Below are 21287 nucleotides of genomic sequence, written 5' to 3' on the forward strand. Positions count from 1 at the left end.
CCAATGGGTTTCCTTGACTCTGTGTCTACATTGTTATATATAATTTTCTGTTTTGATAAATACAGTACATACATACTAAGAATACTAGAAAACATTGATACAAAATGAAAGGATGAGAAATATATTTTTTGCAAAAATCTCTCGAAAAACCTGAAATAAGATCCCGTTTAACGAGTATCCGCGATTAATTTTACAATGAGCTTCCGTGGCTCTGGTTCCACATCGTTACACCTCGAGATTATCTGCTCCACATTTGAGAAAAATGAAGGTGGATAAGGTGGCATAACTGCTTACACGGTTGAAGTAGCAGCGACGGATGCCATTTTCAATATTCCCTTGTAACTATACCGTTACATCAGCTTCGTGGAAAACAGAGTTAAAAAGAACAATGCGAAAGTTGCAGGAGAGCATTCGTCACACGCGAGCCAATCAGAGATCTCTGCGAGTACCGCAGGGGATGTTTATTCGAATTAATCGAGAATTTTTTTTTTACTCTCGTCGAGGCCTATTTACGGTCGGAAGATCGGATGATATCGAATTGCACGCGTAGGATAACGATACGCACGATTTACGGCCACGTAGGTGAATACCTGTGCAACTCCGGCCAGATCCTACGCGTATTAAAATTCACTCGATGATTTGTAGTGTTAAACTTTCATTCGAAGAGCCTCTTATTACAAGTTCTTTTCTTTTTATATCAATTATTATATCTTCGTCCACGTTTGCTGCTACATTTGCTTTTGGAATGGTAGAATTTAGAATTTGGATCGTCTCGTAACAAAACCGTCTCCCAATAAATTCTCGCGACTAGTGGATCGATTATCTCGCGCAGTGTTGCATTAGAAATTCAAATTGATCGGAGTTTGCGTCGTTAATTGCGAGAGCAGGTTAGAACGGGTTTGAAATGGACGGTGAATACGGGAGGACGTGGAAAAAAGGTTGCAGGAAGGTCGAAGCGGAATGTTCGGAGGTATATTTAGGGTGAGTTTCTTGGTCGGATTCCGGCGCTGAAAATGTTTATCGAAGGAGGTCGTGCGGGTTGTTTCTGCGTGTTTTTGTCCAAGGGTTGAGAATCCAGGCTCGAATGTAGAGGGACGAGATGACGCATACTCCACTCTCTGATACGAGAATTGCACTCGACTGACTCTCTCAGGGCTTTTCCGTTCTTGGCTGTGGTTGAGACTCGAGAGAGTCGTGGCACCCACGTGACACACATTTGCGAGTGGCGCTCTTGGAACACGCGCAACGAGACGCACTTGGCGAACGCGTCCAGGTATACACGCAACAGTGTTAATATTTACTCCTGTACGCACTCTCCGATCACCACGGCTCATTCCTGATCCGATACTCTTCACTGTCAAACCTCAAGAGCTTCTCACTCACACAAGTGACGCTGCACACACCCTCTACCCTATTAGTCTTGCTTGTCAATGTGTTGCAACATTTTTTTATTCTACACTGGAGTGGGATTTTTATTTGTAATTGCAAAGCTGAAGAGGTTTTGGTTTAAACAGTAATTAATTTTATTACTGTTGATTATTAATAGAAAATGGTTGATAGTGTATGTTACAGTGTTTTTAGTTTTATGAATTTTGGAGATTCATTTGGATTTTTTTTGGAACAATATATTTTTTCGAGTGTTGATAATATTCAATGATTTTGTGATAAGTTTGGTTGAAATGCTGTTTTCACCGGTGATAAACATTCTGTGGATGTGCAGTACTTGGAAGGAATTCAAAGGACTTTATGTTTAATTTTAGTTAATTTCTTTGGACAGATTTTTGTAAATTACTTTGAGATGTAAATAGCTTGAGAAGCTTTTAAAGCTCCGGCTTTCAGGATGATATATATTTGAAGAAGGTTTTTGTTATAACCTAGAAAAAAAGTACAGTTGATATATTTTCTTCTCCACAATTTTTAAAGAGACAATTCTTGAGGAAAGAATAGGATTAGCTGAACGTTAACCACGAGAAGAGTAGAAGTGAGCGTGGTCGAATATAGAAGGGATTAGAAAAATAAAACTGATTTTTCATTGGTTATCCTTGTGGTTTATTAGTGGTTTGTCCAATGATTCATCAAGGCCACACTTGACTACAATACTACTCCCTTTGAAAGTAAAACGTCAACATGAGAATCCGATATGTTCCAGAAGATACTTCCAATTGCTACAAACGTATGTTTCTCTCTCTCTCTCTCTTTTGCATAATTCCAATTATACTAATCTTTACCATAAAAACTATTATTACTTAACTACTAATTATACCCTTGAAAAAAAAAGACATAAAAATAATTATTCTTGGAAAACTTAATAAAACCATGAGAAAAGATATTTAAACTATTTTCCACATTACTGAGAAAAGAATTTGGGTCTTCTAAAAGGCTCAAATAAATTATAATAAACAATTGTAAAAGTTTTATTCTTTTTAAAATGAATACAAGATTTTTTGTTATTAAACATAAATATTGGTAAATGAGGAAATATAAGGAATTCGAGGGGTCCCATCAAGTATCCTGGGAGTCGTTGGGATGAAATCATCTTAAATGTAAAATTGCAGTGGTTAGTATGATAAACACAGGCGTACAAAGTCATTTTTATTGGCCCATCTTTCTCTTTCTTCCGGCTTGCTTTTTACATCCTCGCTATATATCGAGCTTTAACGACCGTCAGCTGGCAATTAAGTCGCGCTCTCGACTTTATTGCTTAGCAGTTTCGCTTGTCTACTCTCACCTAGACGTTTCCTATCCTAACCGTATACCGATCCACTGTGGAAAAATTCTCTTCGACTCTCTATCTCTATATATCGATAGCTTTAACATCGTTAAACGAGTCACATGCTTTTGGCTAAATGCTGACTCTCTTCGATGCAGACAATGCAGTAACGTTGCCAACAGGTGTCTCGTGAGCTCAGGAAGCCATTATCATAATATACTATCATTAGAGTGAATACTAAAGGTCAATGAACTCTAATAATAACAACAGTTCATCGACAATAATTTTGTCATTATTAATAAAAGAAAATTAAGGGAATCGAATGAAAATGCTTTGATTCTAAATCAAACGTTTTTTTAGTTCTTCCATATTTTAAAAATCAACTTTTTACAACAAAACAAGGATTAAAGTCGTATTGATTTTTAATTACCGATCTTTTAAGGATAACCTGAATCGTAAGAAAACTTTGCAAAGTACGTATGATTCTTTTTGATCTTGCAAATGGGACGACCGGTTAGACTCGATACAAGCTTGCAGTATGAACTGTAAAATGAAGCGAGTACTCGAGCACACTCCACGTTCAACCACGACAAATTTGACGTTTGGTATTTGCGACAGTTTCAGCTTTAATACCGTTATACTCATTTTAATTTATCGCACTGAGACCAAAATCACCTAGGTATCAAGTATTAATTGAGAACCGAACGTCCTTAGCAACCTATGGATGGTCTCTAAAGAGCTTGGTTATTATCACAGTTGCACAGAGCACTGTTTGTTGAAGAAAAATCAAAACTCTTTGGCTCGTAACGTAGCGTTGAGTTGGAACTAATTATATTTTTATAAAGTTTTTCTGTCGAGTCATTGCTGAAAAAATGTATTAACGTAGATAACCTTGAAGAGTTTTGAAATTACCTGTATTGCAAGAGGAAAGAAAGGAGGAAGCTATTTAATGGAATTGAATTAAACTTTTAATTTAAATTTAAATACTTAAAGGTAACTTTTAAAATCTCTTTGTATATACATATATATTAAGTATTTAAACTATTCGAAACTGAGCTGGCATTAAGTTCTGCTTTTATAATGTTAAAACAAACCGAATTTAACTTCGATTGGAGGTACATCTGTCTTGGAATATGAAACTGGTTCCAGACACCGTAACTCGATCGCGAATGGCTTACTAATACTTGCATACCGGAGGAACATTGCATTGTGTAGAAGCAATTTATTGCCGCGAGCATCCTGCTGTAATTCCTATCTGGAAATCTTCCACACAGCTAACAATTAAATCTAAGAAAATTCTTAAAGCTTCGATAATAAATTGTCAAATTAATCTGTAAAATTAATCAAGCCTGCTTATTCTTTTTCGCGTGTGTATACTTTAAATCTACAAAAATTTATTGATATATATAGGAACATTTAAAACTATTTATGAAATACAAGTTTCAAGCTAAAATAACAAACAAGAAAAAAGAACAAAGGTTTACCGAGGAAGTTTGAACAGTATAAAAAATAATTTTGAAACTTTGTCACGTATCGAATGCATTAAAAGTAGCCTGGTTCTTTCACAAGTGTTTATAATACATTGTGTGTACGAATGTACGATCGAGGGCCCAGAAACGTGAGTTTTTACCGATTAACCGCGAAGAGCTGGCAATTAGTCTGGACACTTGTGGCGCGCGAGCCAGTCAGTCTCAGCGGCATGGATGGCACTCGCTCGAGTGTGCTGAGTATGGTAACAAAGTATCGTCGGAATTAAAGCGTACTCCCTCTGATATGGCTCGACCAACCATTAAACACGTGCGCATCACCGAAAAAAAGCTGTCCCCATGAAAAAACTGTGCTGAGAAATCAGGTTAAGCTATATATCGAACCAACGAATTTACTAAACTCTCTTGCCAGAGGAAGAAGTCTCTCACGAAGTTGATTATTTACTTTATAAAAAAAATTATATAAAGAGATATATATAAAAAACCATTAAACTCTTTCCAGAAGAATTCTCTCACAATATTTATTATTTATTATACAAAAATTATGTAGCTATAATTAAAACTAATTTTCCTACAATTTAATTAAACACTACAATATTCTAAAAGTTAATATTTTATGTTACAGGTGAGTGCAAAAGCAAATCTTTACCAAGACAGTCTAGCCGTGGTAAAAAAACCGGCCGAGGTGAGTAAAAAATCGGTCAATGTCGTAAGCTTGCACACGTGTATTGTATTATAGTTATAGTGTACAAGTGACGAACAATAATTGATTTAGTATGCAGACACCTCTGCTTATAGTTTATGAAGTTTGCTATATATATATATATATATATATGGAAGCTGAAGAATTAGGACTCGAATACCGTATGTCAATGAGTTTACGTGGGTATTGGAATAGCTAGGGTGTAGTTGATCCATTGTAAGATTTCAGCTGGGAAAGCGATAAATATTGTTCTTCATTTCGACACCCCATTTCAACTTGGCAAAAGTTTATCTTCCGCAGTACGGTGAAGCCCACTCGCCATATTATGCCGGGGCTACTGTAATCGAAGAACAATACCGTCGAGCGACGTATTGAACTGAGTGGTGGTAATTTATCGACGATGAAACTGGGCATTCCATGTAAACCTTGGAGGAAAAGCAATCTCTGCTCTCCTTACGAATTTTCTTCTTGTTGCACGAAAGTCAAATACAAAAGTGTAATTAAATTCCCCTCTGTGAAGTCCAACTGCAAATAACTATAAATTTGTCATTGCATTTATGAGTCATTCTTGCTTCTCCGCTGTTATTATTCGTTCTGGTCTAACAAGAGCTTTCGTCACAATACAGTGGCTGTTTGAAATATAATTGATCGTTTTGTAAGTCGGTGCAGTTACAATAATTACATTTATGGTTAGGAAGCTAAAATTAATTACTGCATCATTGCTTGGAATTCCGTAGGCGCGTGGGTAACGGTGACATTAATTCAATACGCGTACGATTAAGTACAGAGAAGTTGAGAAGAAAGATTGTCGAACGCCTCGCTTTAGCCTTCCACCAGTTTTTCTTTCAAAGCTTTTTTTGACGTTATTCATGACCAGCGTGATATACCGTTAAATTTTAGAGCCTTTGATCTTTAGTTTTCTATTCGGTAGGTTTCAACTTAGTTTGCTTGAATTATTTTATAATAAAGTGGGAAAGTAATTAAACTTGTTGAAGCAGTCTTTTTTTAGAATTATTTAGTGTGGACCATGAAACATTAATTACCTTTGTATACTTAAATTAGATATTTTAATAGGTAAAGTAAATTTATCGATGAATAATAATTTCAACAATAAACCAGCAATTGCATTTTAATTCTTTTCTGGTGGTACTAAAATTTGTACTTTTATAGTCTATTAATTATTATTCACATTATTATGAGATTAGTAATCATAAAAATTAGAAGAAATAATTTTTAACTGTACCTTCCTACACTTTATATTTATCATGAAAAGTAGATGCCCTTCTTATCGATAATTTTAAAGACCGGTGAAAACGATTTCTACACTTACCAGCTACTTGGTAGATACTGCAGGCTGCTGCAGGCTTTCGCAAGTAGTGTCGCCGTCTATAGAAAAAACTTCCATTTATGTATAACGCGCGGGTAAATTCAATCTTCGGCAGATGACGATACGAACATCTCTTTATTTAACCAACATAAGAAAATTTATTAAGTTTCTTAATTTAAGCAAGAATTAAAACCGTCCTATTAATATTAATTAAACAAATATAAACAATTTAATGCAAATTTAAATTTATTATAACTTTCTATAATTACAATATGAATAAAATTCTTATCATTGTGCTTTATACATTTGTATTGCTATAGTTATAAATATTTCACGTACACACGAAAAATAATGAATAGAAGATCATGTTTTATTCTATAAGGTTTTCTATTCAGTGGTTCGTTGACCTTTTCAATGTGATACCGTATTCTTTACTCGTGTCTTCCTTCCTTTCTACCCCAAGTAATCAATAATCCATTAAAAATTCGCTTATCGATGCTCGTTGTATCGATAATTTAAGATTTGCAACTTTAAATTCATCGTATATAAATATATATATATATATATATATATATATATTATTTTAAGGACAATGGCTGTTCGTAATACTAAATTAAAGATTATACCACGCGGCAAAATCCAATAAAGGAACTAGCCTTGCAAGAGTGAATACTGCCAGCAGGCTTATATGGCAATAGATGATGAATACTTGAAATTACCGAAGGTTAAGATTACTGAATTAAAGCAGAAAATTCAGTTCCAATGCACATTAGCATATAAATCTTAAATCAAATTAAAATTTTTCGTTTGAATCCAAACAGGCGTTGGTTGAAAAACAACTTCCTGTTGGTTGGTAGACTTAGCTAGATGCAAACGAAAGAGAAGACTAATTTAGTGTTACTGGAGGCTCTTCTTCCACTAAATTACCACATCGCTCTCTCTCGCCATTTTCTATCTCAAAATCTTTCTCTTTTTCCCACGTGTGCTTACTTCTTGTCAAGAAATCATCCTCACGATTTCTCACAGCTGGCATATCTATTATTTGTCCTCAACACACCGAGTCTCTTTCACCAAGGATTAATCTATTCTGCACTTAAAAACCTGGACACCTCCGAGCAAAATGAGCTAATCCTGTAATTCTAAATGATTCTTCCGATTTAAAAATGATTTTTTCTCGTTGTAAAAAATCAAAGAAATGAATAAAATTGCTTTATTTCTTTCTTTTCTCAAATATTTTCATCCGAGAGTTCTGATCAGTGCATCGACAAGGATTATTCGTGGCACGTGCTTGGAAATAGGTTGATGTTAATCTACGAGGTTTATTTTCACTGGGGGAAATGCTTTCGGAAGCCAGCCACTCTCCACGCGTTCCAACGCATTATTCTCTTTTCTCGGATAATCACTGGCGTGTAATCTTTCAACTTCTTCTTCTTCTCTGTATCCTTTCCTCCACATAACCTTTTCGTCTCTTCCTGATTGGTGGAGCTTAATCTCCGGCTGTAGTGGTCTTATAGCTCTGTGTTCAGTTGCATTGGAACTTGAATCGAGTCGAGCATCTCCCCAGTTGTACAGTCACGTATACAGTGTATACTTCCAGCTTCTTTCATGTTCCTTTCTTTCTCTGCTTGATCTTGCAACGTCCTCTATTATTCTTGGATAGAAAATTCTCTCCCTCCGTTCTAGAATATCTCACTTCCTCTTTAATCATCCATATTTTTAGCTCATCTGTCCGAAACATTTATTATTTTATTTTGTTCATTGCTGATCCACTTTCTTTATGTACACGCGTGACTTTCTTTTCACTGTTAACTCGTACAATTAAACATAAATAAATAAATATATATCTATGTATATCTCGTTAGTCACACAGTGAAACGTTCTCCTATACTTTGTCCACTATCTTACTCTAAAGTAACCATAAAGGTTTTAACGTAGTTATAGGTAACCTCTACGCCCGCACGAGGCAGCAGTTATATTTCTTGTTTTCCCTTTGGCTGTCCTCGAGCTTGACGTTTGTCTTCTTCGATCCATTGTCTCCTTTAACGTGGGTTCTCTCGGCCCCTCTTTATTTATAGGAAGCTACAGTAACCATGCTTGGCCATTCGATGGGAAACTTTATCCACGTGTTTACGTTACTTTTACTGACTTACTATTATACTTTTGCCTTTCAGTTTCTGCTACGCGATGGAATGAAGAATAACTGGCAGTCTGTTTTTCTTCGTTAAAAATTGTTTTCGGACGCACTTGGGCACTAGGAATTTTTTCGTGATTAAAATTTACGTTGCATGGTGCGAGCAGTTACTACATATTTAATTCTTTTTTAAGCATCTGGACAGTATTCTAACTTGAATCATTGCATTTCGTAAAAAAAGTAGTTTAATATATCTACAGCTAATTTATCGCCATGACTACGAGTGTTTGCGAATGTAAGAAAATTCTTGTTGTTTTTGAGAAAAAAGAATATTTATTATAAGAAAAAATTCAACGGGTTCTCCTTCCAAGTATTTTCAACCTGGTATGCCAGCTTGGTATTCAAAGAGCTTTGCCAGTGTTATAAGGAAAGTATTCGTGCGCAGTTATTATTCGAACATCACCGACACAGAATTAATGTAGGATGGAAATGCCGATTCTCTCTCGTAGGACCGGAAGTGACGCTCGCGAGCACGGATCACGCTCTCCGTTATTTCCTGCCCAACGCGAGCTCGCTTCAACGTCTTCGCACGTGCGTTCAGTCAGCTTAATTCATGTAAGCCCGTATTGCGGCCCTGACAACTGCGGTAGGCCTAGCTTTTAAGATCGCACAGCTAAATCTATTTCTTAGAAGTCCTGAGCTGTTCCACGTTCAACGAGAGAAAACATTTATTCACAAAAGTAATTCTTACATGATACAACAAATTCTAGGAAATTTATTCTATATAATGATTTTAAAAATGTCTTGAATAAATCTATATTATTTAAATAATGTGTATATAACACAAATAAAGAAAATTAAATTAAGAGCTTAATTTTGCAGCGTGGTAAACGCTAAATATAAATAGTTCTATTTCCGGTTAGGGTGGTTGAGTTTATTTGTACCCGTCAATCGTGATTGAGTGTAAAATTGATGACTGCAGCAGTGGACACGAAAAAATATTAACAATTGAATAGTATAATTTTATAGAATTTATAATTAATTATTACGTGTTTTATTCAGTAACTCCTGATTACATTTGCAAATTAATTGTTATAGCATTTTTTAAACTGTCTTAATTAGAAGATAATTTCAATTTTTGCAAAACGTAAATTGTTCCTCGTAGTAAAACACAACGAGGCCTGAAAAATATTTCAGATTATCCGGAACTAGTGCTATCACCTTATCAGTCGGTTAATGACAGTCATTGTTCGCTTCCTTCTGGCGTAACTCTTCCTTTCTGAGCTCTATCACAGCTCGTGGCACGGGAAGCCAGTACTCGTCTTGGAGGCCGTTCCTCTTCGATCGACGTTCTCGATATTTCTCTAGTTGAAGATCAGAGAAATAATCCTTATATCTGGTAACCAGTTCTTCGCAATCAGGCATCTTCATTTTCTCAGTTCCAACACACTCCCTTTTCCCTGTAGCCTAAACATTTTACAATACTTTATCACGATTACCAGAATTTACAAAAAACAATTGTTCCCTAATTTTGGAGAACGTATAATGCTATATATAAACATGATATCTTACAGATTTAAACTTTCTTTCAACCAAAGTCTTCGGTAAGTTCAAGCACTTTTCAGATTGAGTTTTCGTCAGCATTTCAGCAGTAGAGGATGGTTTCCCAGAATTTTTTTCAGGATTAGACGTAGATTTTTTGGTGGTTTTTTTAATTTTAGTAAGATCATCTTTTGGAGGTTTCTGGAGGTCAACAGGGCACGCGCGCGTTTTCGAAGAATCTTCCAAAGATCGATTCAGCAGCTGAGGAGAGTCTGCAAGTACAGAATCCGAGGAAGGAACAGCAGGTGCACGATACGAGTTATTCGCATAATGATCTAGACTGCTTACCATCATGGAAACCTGTATCCACTTTACAATCGTTCATCTTCCCTCGCACCGACCCAGCTCGTTTTTCTTCGATTACCTTCGTTCCTAATACAGCCTCTTCGTGTTCTCCATTCTTATGCTCTTGTCTTCCTGTCAAATTTTTTTTCGTGTCCTGTATGACCTTAGGCTTGGAAGGCTTATCAATATTTGGCATATACTTCATTTCTATCACTATAGGAAAACCCCCATCATCCGGTTGAATCGAAGTTTTGAAAGAGGATTTGGCTTCACTGGTCCAACAACAATTCTGTGACTCTTCGTTGATGTAAGTTTGTACTTTTGAGGTATCAGCGTTTTTTAACTGTCTGCAGTTTGAAATATTCTGCTTTGGCAGCCTCTTCACCCTGAAGAGCGAGAGACCAATTTAAACTCGAATAAGGTGGACATCTACGTGCTTTATCTGCTTATGGATCTATTATTTGCTTATTTACAAAAGGTACTTCTTCACCTGGCAGTTTTCCTACCTTATATAAGCTTCGTCCTTTGACTGTTTCATTTCCAGAAACAGACATGTTTTTTCCTCGTTGTTACATTCATCAGCTGCCTTTTCCAATTTATCTTTTGCTACAGAAGGACTTTCAGGTTTTTCCAAATATTTCATCGCTTCGCTGATTACCTAATTAAAAAATATTAACTTAAGCATTTTTTAATTATTCTTTTAATTACGAGGCTGTGTTTGATTGAGAGGTGAAAGTAGTGTTAATTTTGGGTTTTAAGAACAGCTTAAGCAGAATTAAAAAGATGTATTGAAAAATGCACAGAGTGCACTTTAAAAGCAACTGTCCCTTAGGGTATTGTTAAGAATAAATGTTCGGTGACTCGTTCATCTATGAAAAGTTTGAATGCAACTTCTATTGTGAATGCTGACGATTTCTTCCATCAGCTACTAAACTGCTATGGACATGCTATCCAAGGCCCTTTGAGCATATGTAAATTACTTACACCACTCCCCCCAATGAAAATGACTCTTGGTCCCACACAGCTGCCTGTCACCCCTCCCCTCTCTTACCCACAGCTACACAGATTCATGACGATTTCCAAGGAATACGGTACTTGACACTGATTGGCTTAAAATTTTCTAAGAACTAACACGTTACGTTATTTCATGCATTTTTATCTATACCTCAGTGGTAACGAACTTTTCGGCTATTTTCAGTTACAACTCACAAGTAATCACAAATATTTCTTTGATAAAAAAATTACAAATCGTAGCAAATCAATTTATTTACTGAAAACTTCCTCCCTCCACTATCATTCTTTCAAAATTTTGGTTATTAGACAAAAATTTCAGTCTACACGTTTTGAGAAATAACGTGAAATTGTACGAATATTGATTTATTCTTCTTCTGTCTTAGCGCTGCTACCTGTTACTCAAACTCGCACACAATTAAACAATCGTTTCCATCAAGCCAGCTCCTCATCCAATGACTCTGTATACACACCATTTATACATTTATACTCGATCATTCCATCTGCCCAGAGTTGGTTATTATTTATACAGGGCAAAAAGAGAATAAGCAACTGGCTCGGTGTAACTTGGTGCTTGTGCACTCGTAAATTACACGCATTCTGCCCTTAAATTTTGAACGCGTATATTTGTTTCGCGGCCTCGCTTGAAAACGAGTTCCACTGCTCCCTATAAAACATAAATTTCATTCGCTGAAAGTGCAGGTAGTGTATACAGTGACACGAGGGATAACGAATCATTTTTTAGTGTTAAATATTCAAGGAATAATGCTGCTATTTGAATGCCCAGTGGATATAGCAATGCAAATTTAAACTTATACACAGAATTAATGGTTTATTGATATAATCTGACAATGCGATGAATGAATTTATGAGCTTTCCTTGTTTGATTTCAATAATTGATTACGATAATTGAATGTTTTATACGATATACGAGGAGGAAGCTCCCGGTGTGTTATATTGCTTATGGCTAGTGTCGTTGAGGATTTTACACGTGGTGAGAAGATAGTGTGGTAGGAAAAACATTTATGTGGTTTCGTTTCAGTCAAATGGAAAGCGCAAAAAATGGCTTCTCGTTGAGATAAAACTTTGCACAACACGACGAGTCTTTGTCTTTTTTTTATCAAATTAGTATAGCTATATTAATGTCCTTAGTCCCTGCTATCCCTTTTAATAACGTTTTTTATAATATTTCTATTCTGGAATTTGAGAGCAGTTTAGTTAATTCAAATAGACGTCGAAGAAAAATTATAATAATGTGAGACACTCGTCTTTTACATGCACTCAAATATAAAATTTTATTCTTTTGCTCTACAATTAGTTATATGACATTCACCAATGGTAATTGAAGATTAATTAAAATCCAATGTCTAAAACTATGTTTCGTGCTTTGAAAATTATTTTAATGAGAAATGTGTCTAAGGCTAATTATTCGATGTCTGAGATCGCAAAACGATTCCTCATTCAAACCAATTGGTGAGACAGCCCTTCGAGCAAAGAACGAATATATTATAGATTTATACTTTCAGCATTCGCCATCAGTCTCGAGATAGATCTGATATAATTATCTTATTAACTTTTTACATCCATACTCACATTTGGTAAATTACGTTCACGTAATGAAATCAATTCAGTAATAAGCACTGGATAACTATATCGTTTTTTATTTGAATATGAGAATTGACACATATATTAGGTATTTGCATACACACATGATTAAAATTCAACGAAGAAACTGTATTGTAATAAATTACATTTTAAAAGGACTTAATTAGTGATTAATAATGAATTTTTGAGTGAAATTGATCGCTCTTTCGTTGTCCAATTAGAATTTACATTTTTTTTCCAAGGAGAACATGGTATTTTCACGTAAACTTCTAATGTCACACCGAGGAATATAAATTGAGATTAGCACTAGGATGGATGACTGCTTAGAAAAATCAGAAAATTTTCCTATCTTTTTTTTTCACTTTCATTTTCATTTTCTATATCGATGCTGCATTTTTCAACAGATTATAAACGTTTCGGATCAAGTTTTCCAATAGGAATAGGAAGGAAATGCTATTTTACTGGTAATAACTGTCAACGATAAGTTATTACTGCAGGTATATAGATTTTATTACCTTCTGAGCGCGTTATTTTATTACCTCTCTTTGCTGAGAGCAGTTACGTGCCAAAAAACCTGATTTTTGTCCTAGAACACTAATTATCGCATTTCCCAGAGTCGATATTGATTTTGTCGAATGCTCGACATTTTAATGCAAATTCACCTTTACTCTCATTCTTCATGAAATAAAAAATTGCAGTCTCTAAGATTATTTATGAATTATAAAAAACTGCAATTAATGATCCAAATCTGTGATAATATATAAGAGAATAAATCTGAGAATATAAGCAGTATATATGTATAATTAATATTATATTTTCAATATCTGGATAAGCAAAGAAATATTATGGCTTGTACAGATAAAAAAAATTATATATAGGCCTCTATAAATTCTTCAAAAATTTATTTTAACTTCACGAATACATTATAAGCCAAGTATATAAATATAAATATATTTATATTTACATACGATCATGTGGATGTGTTTGCTAAAGGGTTAGTGACCCGTACAGCATCGATACTCCCTACATGTATTAGATTTCATGTCCTATGATAAATGTTTAGTTAAAATTCCAACTTGAAGCTCTAAATTGCAAGAAATACAGTGAATTAATAGCAACATATATTGTTTAAAATTATAAGAAAAAATAAGTATCAATCACCGAGATTTAAAGAGTAGACGAGTTTAGGGAAGCTGATGAGAGAGGAAGTCTGGTGGAGCGCAGCATAGATGCATTTCGTTGTAACCGAGGAGCTGCAGAGCGAGTGTATTACATGAAGGTTTTCAGAGATCACCGTTGGTGGCGCTGCGCCTACGCCTGAAAATTTTCTTCTGGCCAGCAGATAGTCGTGAGTCCGTCTGTCGTACGGACGGTACGCGTACGTGCGTCTCCCATTTCTCTCTTTCATAAATTTGCGAGGCTTCAATGACAAAACTCCTCTTAAATGTAATTGTTAAAAATTCGAATTATTCAAAAGACCATCATATGAATATATCATAAAAAAAATTAATTCTGTAATTTTATACTACTTAATTTATATTTCACTGCAAACCATACTCGGTTTTTATAATCCAATTGCAAAAACTCCATTCTCGTGATCAGCTGTTCAGCAAAATTAAGTGGCTAAAAATTTATTGATCGAAATCGTCGCTGTTGCTTGGTTGTTAATGTTTTCAGTGAATTCGCTTGTTATCGTAAAGTGTTTAGTTATTTTGGAGTAATATTGAATGTATATATTATCATAGCTTTATCGCACCATGGACGCGAAAAGGCTACTCGAGAATGTACTCTAATCTGTGAAGTGCCAGTGTGAACGTATATAGTTTATACAGTACTGCAGTCTATATACTTCTTCGGGATCTCGGGATTTGCCTTAACGGATCGAAGCCTTCAGAAGAAAAACACAAGCTACCGTCAGATCGATAACAGGTGGACTGGATAATTCTGTTCGAATCGGAACTGAAACCAGTGACGAAGAAAATTAGTGACTCATGAGAAAGTTACGTCTCGTACTCGGAAACCCCAAGCACATTTTAGAATGAGGTCTCTGGTTTAGTCTTTAGGGACTGTCTCTAAAACGAAAATTTCTGAACGATTATGTAGTGACAAGAGCAATTAAATTTGTGCTCTGGAAATATATACATAAATATAAATATCATATACATGTACAACTGAAGAATCCTGTGTTGTTACAAAACCTACGAAAACGCCACAAATATACCAGAATACCATTGTTTCTGGTCTTTCAATATTTACGTAATTTGTGTGAAAGAATATTAATTAAGATAAATATTGAAGCTTTTTAAGTTACGAGATAAATTTTAAATAATATCTGAATTGTGGAAATAGAGGAGAGTGTACCCGAAGGCATCGAAAGTGATTTGATCGGGGGACCATCGAAAAGCGCGTCCAGTACTATTATTACTATCGTCATCCATGTAGTGGAGAACACACAAATACTCTTTCCACAGGCTTCGTGGTGTTCTCCAGTTATCCTGGTCCAGCAATCTCGCCAGCAACTCTAGTCGAGTGAGCTGTAACGCGAAATCAGAGGTGTTTCTTGCTGTATCTGGCTGCCACTGACCTTGGATCACCTTGAAGAGGATACCAGCGATACTGGAGGAATATGGTACCTTTGTGACGTCACATGACACTAGTAGATTATTAGCAAGACTAAGAAGCGAGAGAAATGTAATCCTGTAGTACACAAGCACAATCATGCTGAATGCGGAGAACTCCGAAGACTCCCCGAAGAGGAGGTCGACGTTCTACGTGTCCTTGGACGGTGAGCCTCGTCAAAGCTCCAAAGTGCAGAAGGACTCGATCGAGGATGGTGAAAAGTTCACCTGCAACACTTTTCCAATCGGTGGTGCCTCGTCCAAGACATCATCCAACGTCCTGTTAACTCGAACTTTGAGTAACAATGATGCTCTGCCTGGTGCGACCAACAGGATCAGTGATAACTTACCTGAGTCACGTGGGAAGGTACAGTCCCTGACGAGGATCTTCGAGGCATCGAAGAACGATGAGAACAGTGCCAGGAAGGAGGTGGTCCCGGATCAGAGGAAGAAGGTTGAGAGGACCAGATCCTTCAAAACCATAGAAAGATTCCAAAACAGGTTTGCAGGCAGAAAGGAGACATCGAGGAAAGACAATAATAGACTGAATGGTAGCATAGCTTCTTTGGAAGTTGAAGAGAACGACTCGAGAAAAAAGAATCAGGCTAACGAGAAACGTTCTGCTGCTAGAATCGTGGACTCCCATAAGCCTCGTCTGCTGAGGGAAGCAAGGATCAATGTGGACGTAAGAGGGAAACAGAATGGTAATGCCTCGTTTACCAATTTGATTCGTCGAACTCAAAGTACCAAGTTGACGAAGAGTACCAGTACTTTGATACGTGCTGGTCGACAACTTTCGGTAGATAGTCCTGAAAACCCATCCTCCTCCTCCTCCGGTATCGTTGAGTATTCTTCGGAGAATGAGAGATCCAAGGAACAAGAAACTCTGGAGGATCATGATCCAGAGATTGACGAGTGCACTGAGGTGTTCGAGGATCCTGACACTGATGCTGGAATTCATTCAGGTAGAGGAGGATTTTTTATATTGTGGAGATTATATTTATTTTTATTCTTTTTAAGTAATAATAAACTTGCTTTTACTTGAATATTCTTATGAGTCAAAACTCGTTAGGGCTATCTCGTCTGAGAGCTTTTAGCACTATTAGGAATTTTCTCATTAAACGTACTGTTGCATATTTTGAGCTCGCATGGAAACTCGATAGCATGCCAAAACTAGTCAATTTATATTTAAGTAAAGCTAAGTAGTGACTTAACGAAGCATCCTATCTAAATTGTTGGCAACACCTCATCCCAATAAACGACTCTAGAAATTAACCTGGATCGATTTTATATACACTGAAAAAAGATGCTATTGAATTTACATCGTCGATGCAATTGAATGAAAATTAATTATTCTAATATCAAAAGTATTGAACCAATTTGAACTAATTGATTGTAGTATATGTTCACGACTATACAGCTTAATTAAATATCATCTGTAATTGGAACTATTCTTTACAAGAAATTCTTAAGTAAACTCCAAATTCAGTATAAATTTAATATTATTTTTTTATATTACTTGATACGAAAGATCACAGTGCTCATCGAGAATAAAATAAATCTGATGTAATGACTTTATTATGACGATACTGTAAATTGAATTTTTAAATGACCAAAAAATCTCTGCATTTATATATATATATTTAGGTGAGTGTGTGACTGTTACTGTGCAGTTTAATTTATGCGAAATCGATTGGCGAGCGAAAGCAAGAAAAAGGGAGGTAGAAATGGGGACGAAGTATTCTCATAAATCAAGCAGATACAAAGACAAGGAAGCGATCGAATTTCACGATTCTCCTGACGAATTAGTACCGTTATAGCGGACGAAGATGAATTTTAAAAGGTTGCTCCTCTTATTATCACTGCTGATGACTCGCTTCAACTAAAATTCGCTCTCCTCCCGAAAGTAAACTGTTATATAAACATCACAAAGATATCTCAGAGAGATTTGATAAACGAAAAGATAAATCTGCGGGAGGAGGAGAAAGCATTAGCGTAGGTTCGGGGTTAAAGGAGTAATTAAGGGTCATCTTAAACTGGTATAAGGTAGATAATCGCAGAGTACTGATATTTCAAGGGAAAAGGCTCGCGTGTCGATCGGAGAGGGGGAGACCTGCTTTGGGATTTCGAGGACCTACTTATACAGGGTTCCGTTCGTTCAACCACCTGCCCTCGGACCCGAGAGAGCCCGAAGAAGTGGTCAGGTTATACAGTATACTCCCCCAGACTTCCATTTAAAGCGATCGTCGTTATGCACACTATCTTCTAATGATGTATTATTAATTAAGTAATTCTAATAATAAATAACAACAGAGGCTTATCGATGATATGTATTTATATATATCTTACAGTAATTATTACAGTTGGCTTGGTCTAATTAAAAAACCACATCATACATAATCACTGTTCGATAAAAGCAGCAGAAGGCAGCTTGGTGATATTTTCTGACATTAATCGTCAGCCATATTGGTAGCGAAGTCGTTTATCTTCGTGGTTTTTATTCCCGTACACATTTCGCACAACGAGGCAAAACCTCTATTACCTATATATATAGGCATTCATTTGGTGACCCAATTTTTAGTAGCCGAAAGCGTATTTAATATATCACCCTCTCTGGTACTCCATTTCTCTCGGTTAAACGGCGATTAAATAGAAAACGACCAGATTTTTCGCCTCCCCATCGTCGTTTCCATCAAGCTTCCCCCTTTTTCGTTCGTATTATGCTCGATGCTCGTTTCCAGCTTTCCAGCAAAAATGCAGGCGACGTGGCTAACTGCAACTTCATCACAATTTAGGGGGTTGAAAATGGGTCGATGTACCACTCTTCCCTATTTTTTGTAATCTGACAGGGGGAAGCCTCTAAAGCTAATCGCATATCCGAGTGTACCATTGTATTATCCTGGCCGAAGGATTTCAGGAAAGTGTGTGGAACGTCTCTTTTTATCATTTTTTTGGCATATTTTATCCAGCACGATTTGTTCCATACAAACGATACTCGAGTATTGGAATTCATTGGCAAATATTGATATTTGAATGTGCAATATTTCATCACTGCAGTTCCAATCTCGTTGATGAAATATCACGATGTACTGATATAGTCAATTAATTAAAAATTATAACGTTGTTAGATTGTGCCAAATGGATGAAATAAGATTAAACAAATGTCAGTCAATTTTCTTTCAACTCTCATACAGAGGCTACGATTTAATTGTCTTTGATTGAAGTTAATCAGACGCGAGCTAATGTAAATAGTATATATAGTTACGATTAGTTTAATTCAGTAGTCTCGAATTGTTCCAGATAAGATACTATACAGGATGCTGAATCAGAGATTCGAGAACGTAAATGAATTCAATGTAGGTCTGTTATGAAACGATTTCGAAACTGCTCATGGTGTTGCAATTTATTGTTGCCGATTACGCCTGCTAATCGAATTCATATCTGTCTCATTGCGCGAATAAGCGTGCGTAATTACACGCATACCTATATATCACACAGTACTCCTGCACGATAATTATTACCTTAAAACGCATTGGGATTGAGACATTAGCAATTAAGAATTATGTAATTAACTCACAGTTTGAGTTTTCCCATAGAAAATTATAAATCTAGACTACATGCAGCGACTATAGTTTATTTTCTATATCTATAAATGAATATATAGATATACGTTTTGTGCTTTGGGATTAGTTTTAGCAATTTCTCAACAGGAAATTGAATGCACGGCGATGGGTAAACGTGAGAATACGCCGGAAATCTATTCCCATCGGGTTTCGTGACAGAAAGATGTTCCATCTTCGATTCTAAGCAAGGATATACTGCAAACCTGGCTCTGCGTAATTCCTAAGTCGTTTGTTGTCCATAACGACGTTGTATAAACGAGTCTGTTCCTCAGCTTCCTCTACACCAACACATCTCTTCGACTATACAGTCAGCTAGTTGCCCCAAGGGCTAATTTTGCTTGAATTAAATATTTACTCAAGTTTTATGCGAACAGTTACGATGTCTTTTATGAGCTAATTTTTGCTCATAATGAAATTTTACAGAGACTCCACCATAGTACAGTCTGTAATCCCAAAACGTGTCATTCTCACATGCTGTGTTGGGGGACCTCGTTAAATTAATTACTGGCGAGTATAAATCCTTCCTCGCTAATTAACAGCAAACTTTTCAACGACTCGTTCAAAGCACTGGTACTTTGTTAAATCGTTGCTTTGCAAACGACATTTTTACTGGTTATTTTACCAGTCAGTTGTGGACGAGGTTATATGGTACCCAAAAGCAGCTATCACCCACGAGTGAATGTACCTTTTCCTCCCATTAGCCCGCGGGATTTCAAGCGTGAGAACGTCGAGGTGTGGTATAACGTTAGTCTTACCTGTGTTAGAAATATAATTAACGTCTATTTTTTATTAATATAAATCTAACTAATTGATTACGATAATAAAAAAAATGAAGGAGAAAGATTTATAAAGCAAAGAGAATTTTTTTAATAAGCACAAAATACATAAAGAATTCAAAGCACAAGTGGATAGCAATATATAATACATATGATGGTTTGAATTATTAAAATAGTAAAATGGAGAAAGTAGCAAATTGAAAGTATGTGAAAAGGGCCACGTGATATGTTACTGGGGGAAAATAAGGCGTGGCTTTGCAAAGGTGGAGAAAGTCACAAATTAAGGTCACCTAGGGTGTTTTTTCGTGGGGTGAAAAAAGCACCCATACACGTACTACAATAGCTGCTGGATTTATATCAAGTTTTATACGCAAACGAGTAGAAAAGCACACGTGTACCTTTGCTATCGATTGTCAATCCAAGTAGATACGTTACAGCGTCGCGTCGCGCGTACTATTTCGGTTCTTCCCCCCCCCCCCCCCCGACTCGTAGCTCCCTCGTGCCACTGACCTTTGACCTCTTTCCTCCGGATCACCGTGCAACGCACAGCAGACAGACAAAGTTTTGTAATAAAAAAAAATTACGAAACATGTCAGCTGTCCATCTATAACGTCGTCCATTCGTCTAGGACAAGGTCATTAGAAGTTGGACCTTCCATGTTTATGCACGGCCCCTCTCTATAGGCACAACAGTATGACTAAGCCAATCGCGAAGGGACCAACACTCATTTGTGTGTTTAGGACGAAACGCACACCACTGGAAAAAAAGTGATCTGTATAGTATACACTCGAGACTAAAATTCTTCATGCAAAATATGTCCCCATTTTTGGTACCAAGCTGGTACCAGATTGACACGTGTCTCTCCCTTCTTCAATCTACGTTATTGTTTCTTATTTATACTTTCAAATGGGATCTTTGTATCTTTTTCCAATAGAAAGGTTCTTTGGTATGGATGAATTAATATTTGTAATATTTTAGGATTAATTTTTCTCAAGAAAGTTAATTCAATAATTTGTTTCATTGTAACTGTTTTTTCTTTTATAGTTAGGATTTGGATTTCCTACATTTTTTTATTGTATATTGAATGTAGTATTGAATAATGAATAATGCTAAGAATTGTGAGGGTGCAGACAAAAGCTTATTTTTATTAAAATAGGTAAATGTTAAGGTATTAGAATTAATAGTTTCTAGGAAAGATTCTACTAAATTAAAATTTCAATTATTTGTACTATAAATACACTCAAAATTTCTAGTTTGTCTGTGAAAAAAGTAGTTGAATGGATTTTGAGTCAGAGATTAATTGCAAGGGTTAATGAGAACTTTTTAAAAAATGAGATATGCAGTAATGTGTTTGCTAATCCACTTAGGTGGTAATTGAGAGCAGCGATGCCTTTTGAAATGGAAAATGT

General features: G+C 36.0%; 1 protein-coding gene across 8 annotated transcripts in view; it reads left to right on the plus strand.

The window, feature by feature from the left end:
- Positions 1-21287, plus strand: part of raskol (Ras GTPase-activating protein raskol) — a 182040-nt gene that overhangs the window by 119527 nt on the left and 41226 nt on the right. For 2 of the 8 annotated variants that reach the window (XM_066739917.1, XM_066739918.1), the window contains exon 1: positions 14273-16444. The exons of 4 other annotated variants lie outside the window; for them this stretch is intronic. In XM_066739917.1, the coding sequence (XP_066596014.1) occupies positions 15580-16444 (865 nt within the window). In that variant the 5' untranslated portion in view covers positions 14273-15579. Of the gene's footprint in view, positions 1-1648; positions 1982-2056; positions 2174-4822; positions 4883-14272; positions 16445-21287 lie in introns of those variants that run through there. 2 more of the 8 variants (XM_066739923.1, XM_066739915.1) reach the window with 2 other exon arrangements.

The sequence above is a fragment of the Prorops nasuta genome, unplaced genomic scaffold, assembly GCF_024137725.1.
Source record: "Prorops nasuta isolate Cenicafe-Biocafe unplaced genomic scaffold, Cenicafe_Pnas_1.2 PNAS00021, whole genome shotgun sequence".
Classification (NCBI taxonomy): domain Eukaryota; kingdom Metazoa; phylum Arthropoda; class Insecta; order Hymenoptera; family Bethylidae; genus Prorops; species Prorops nasuta.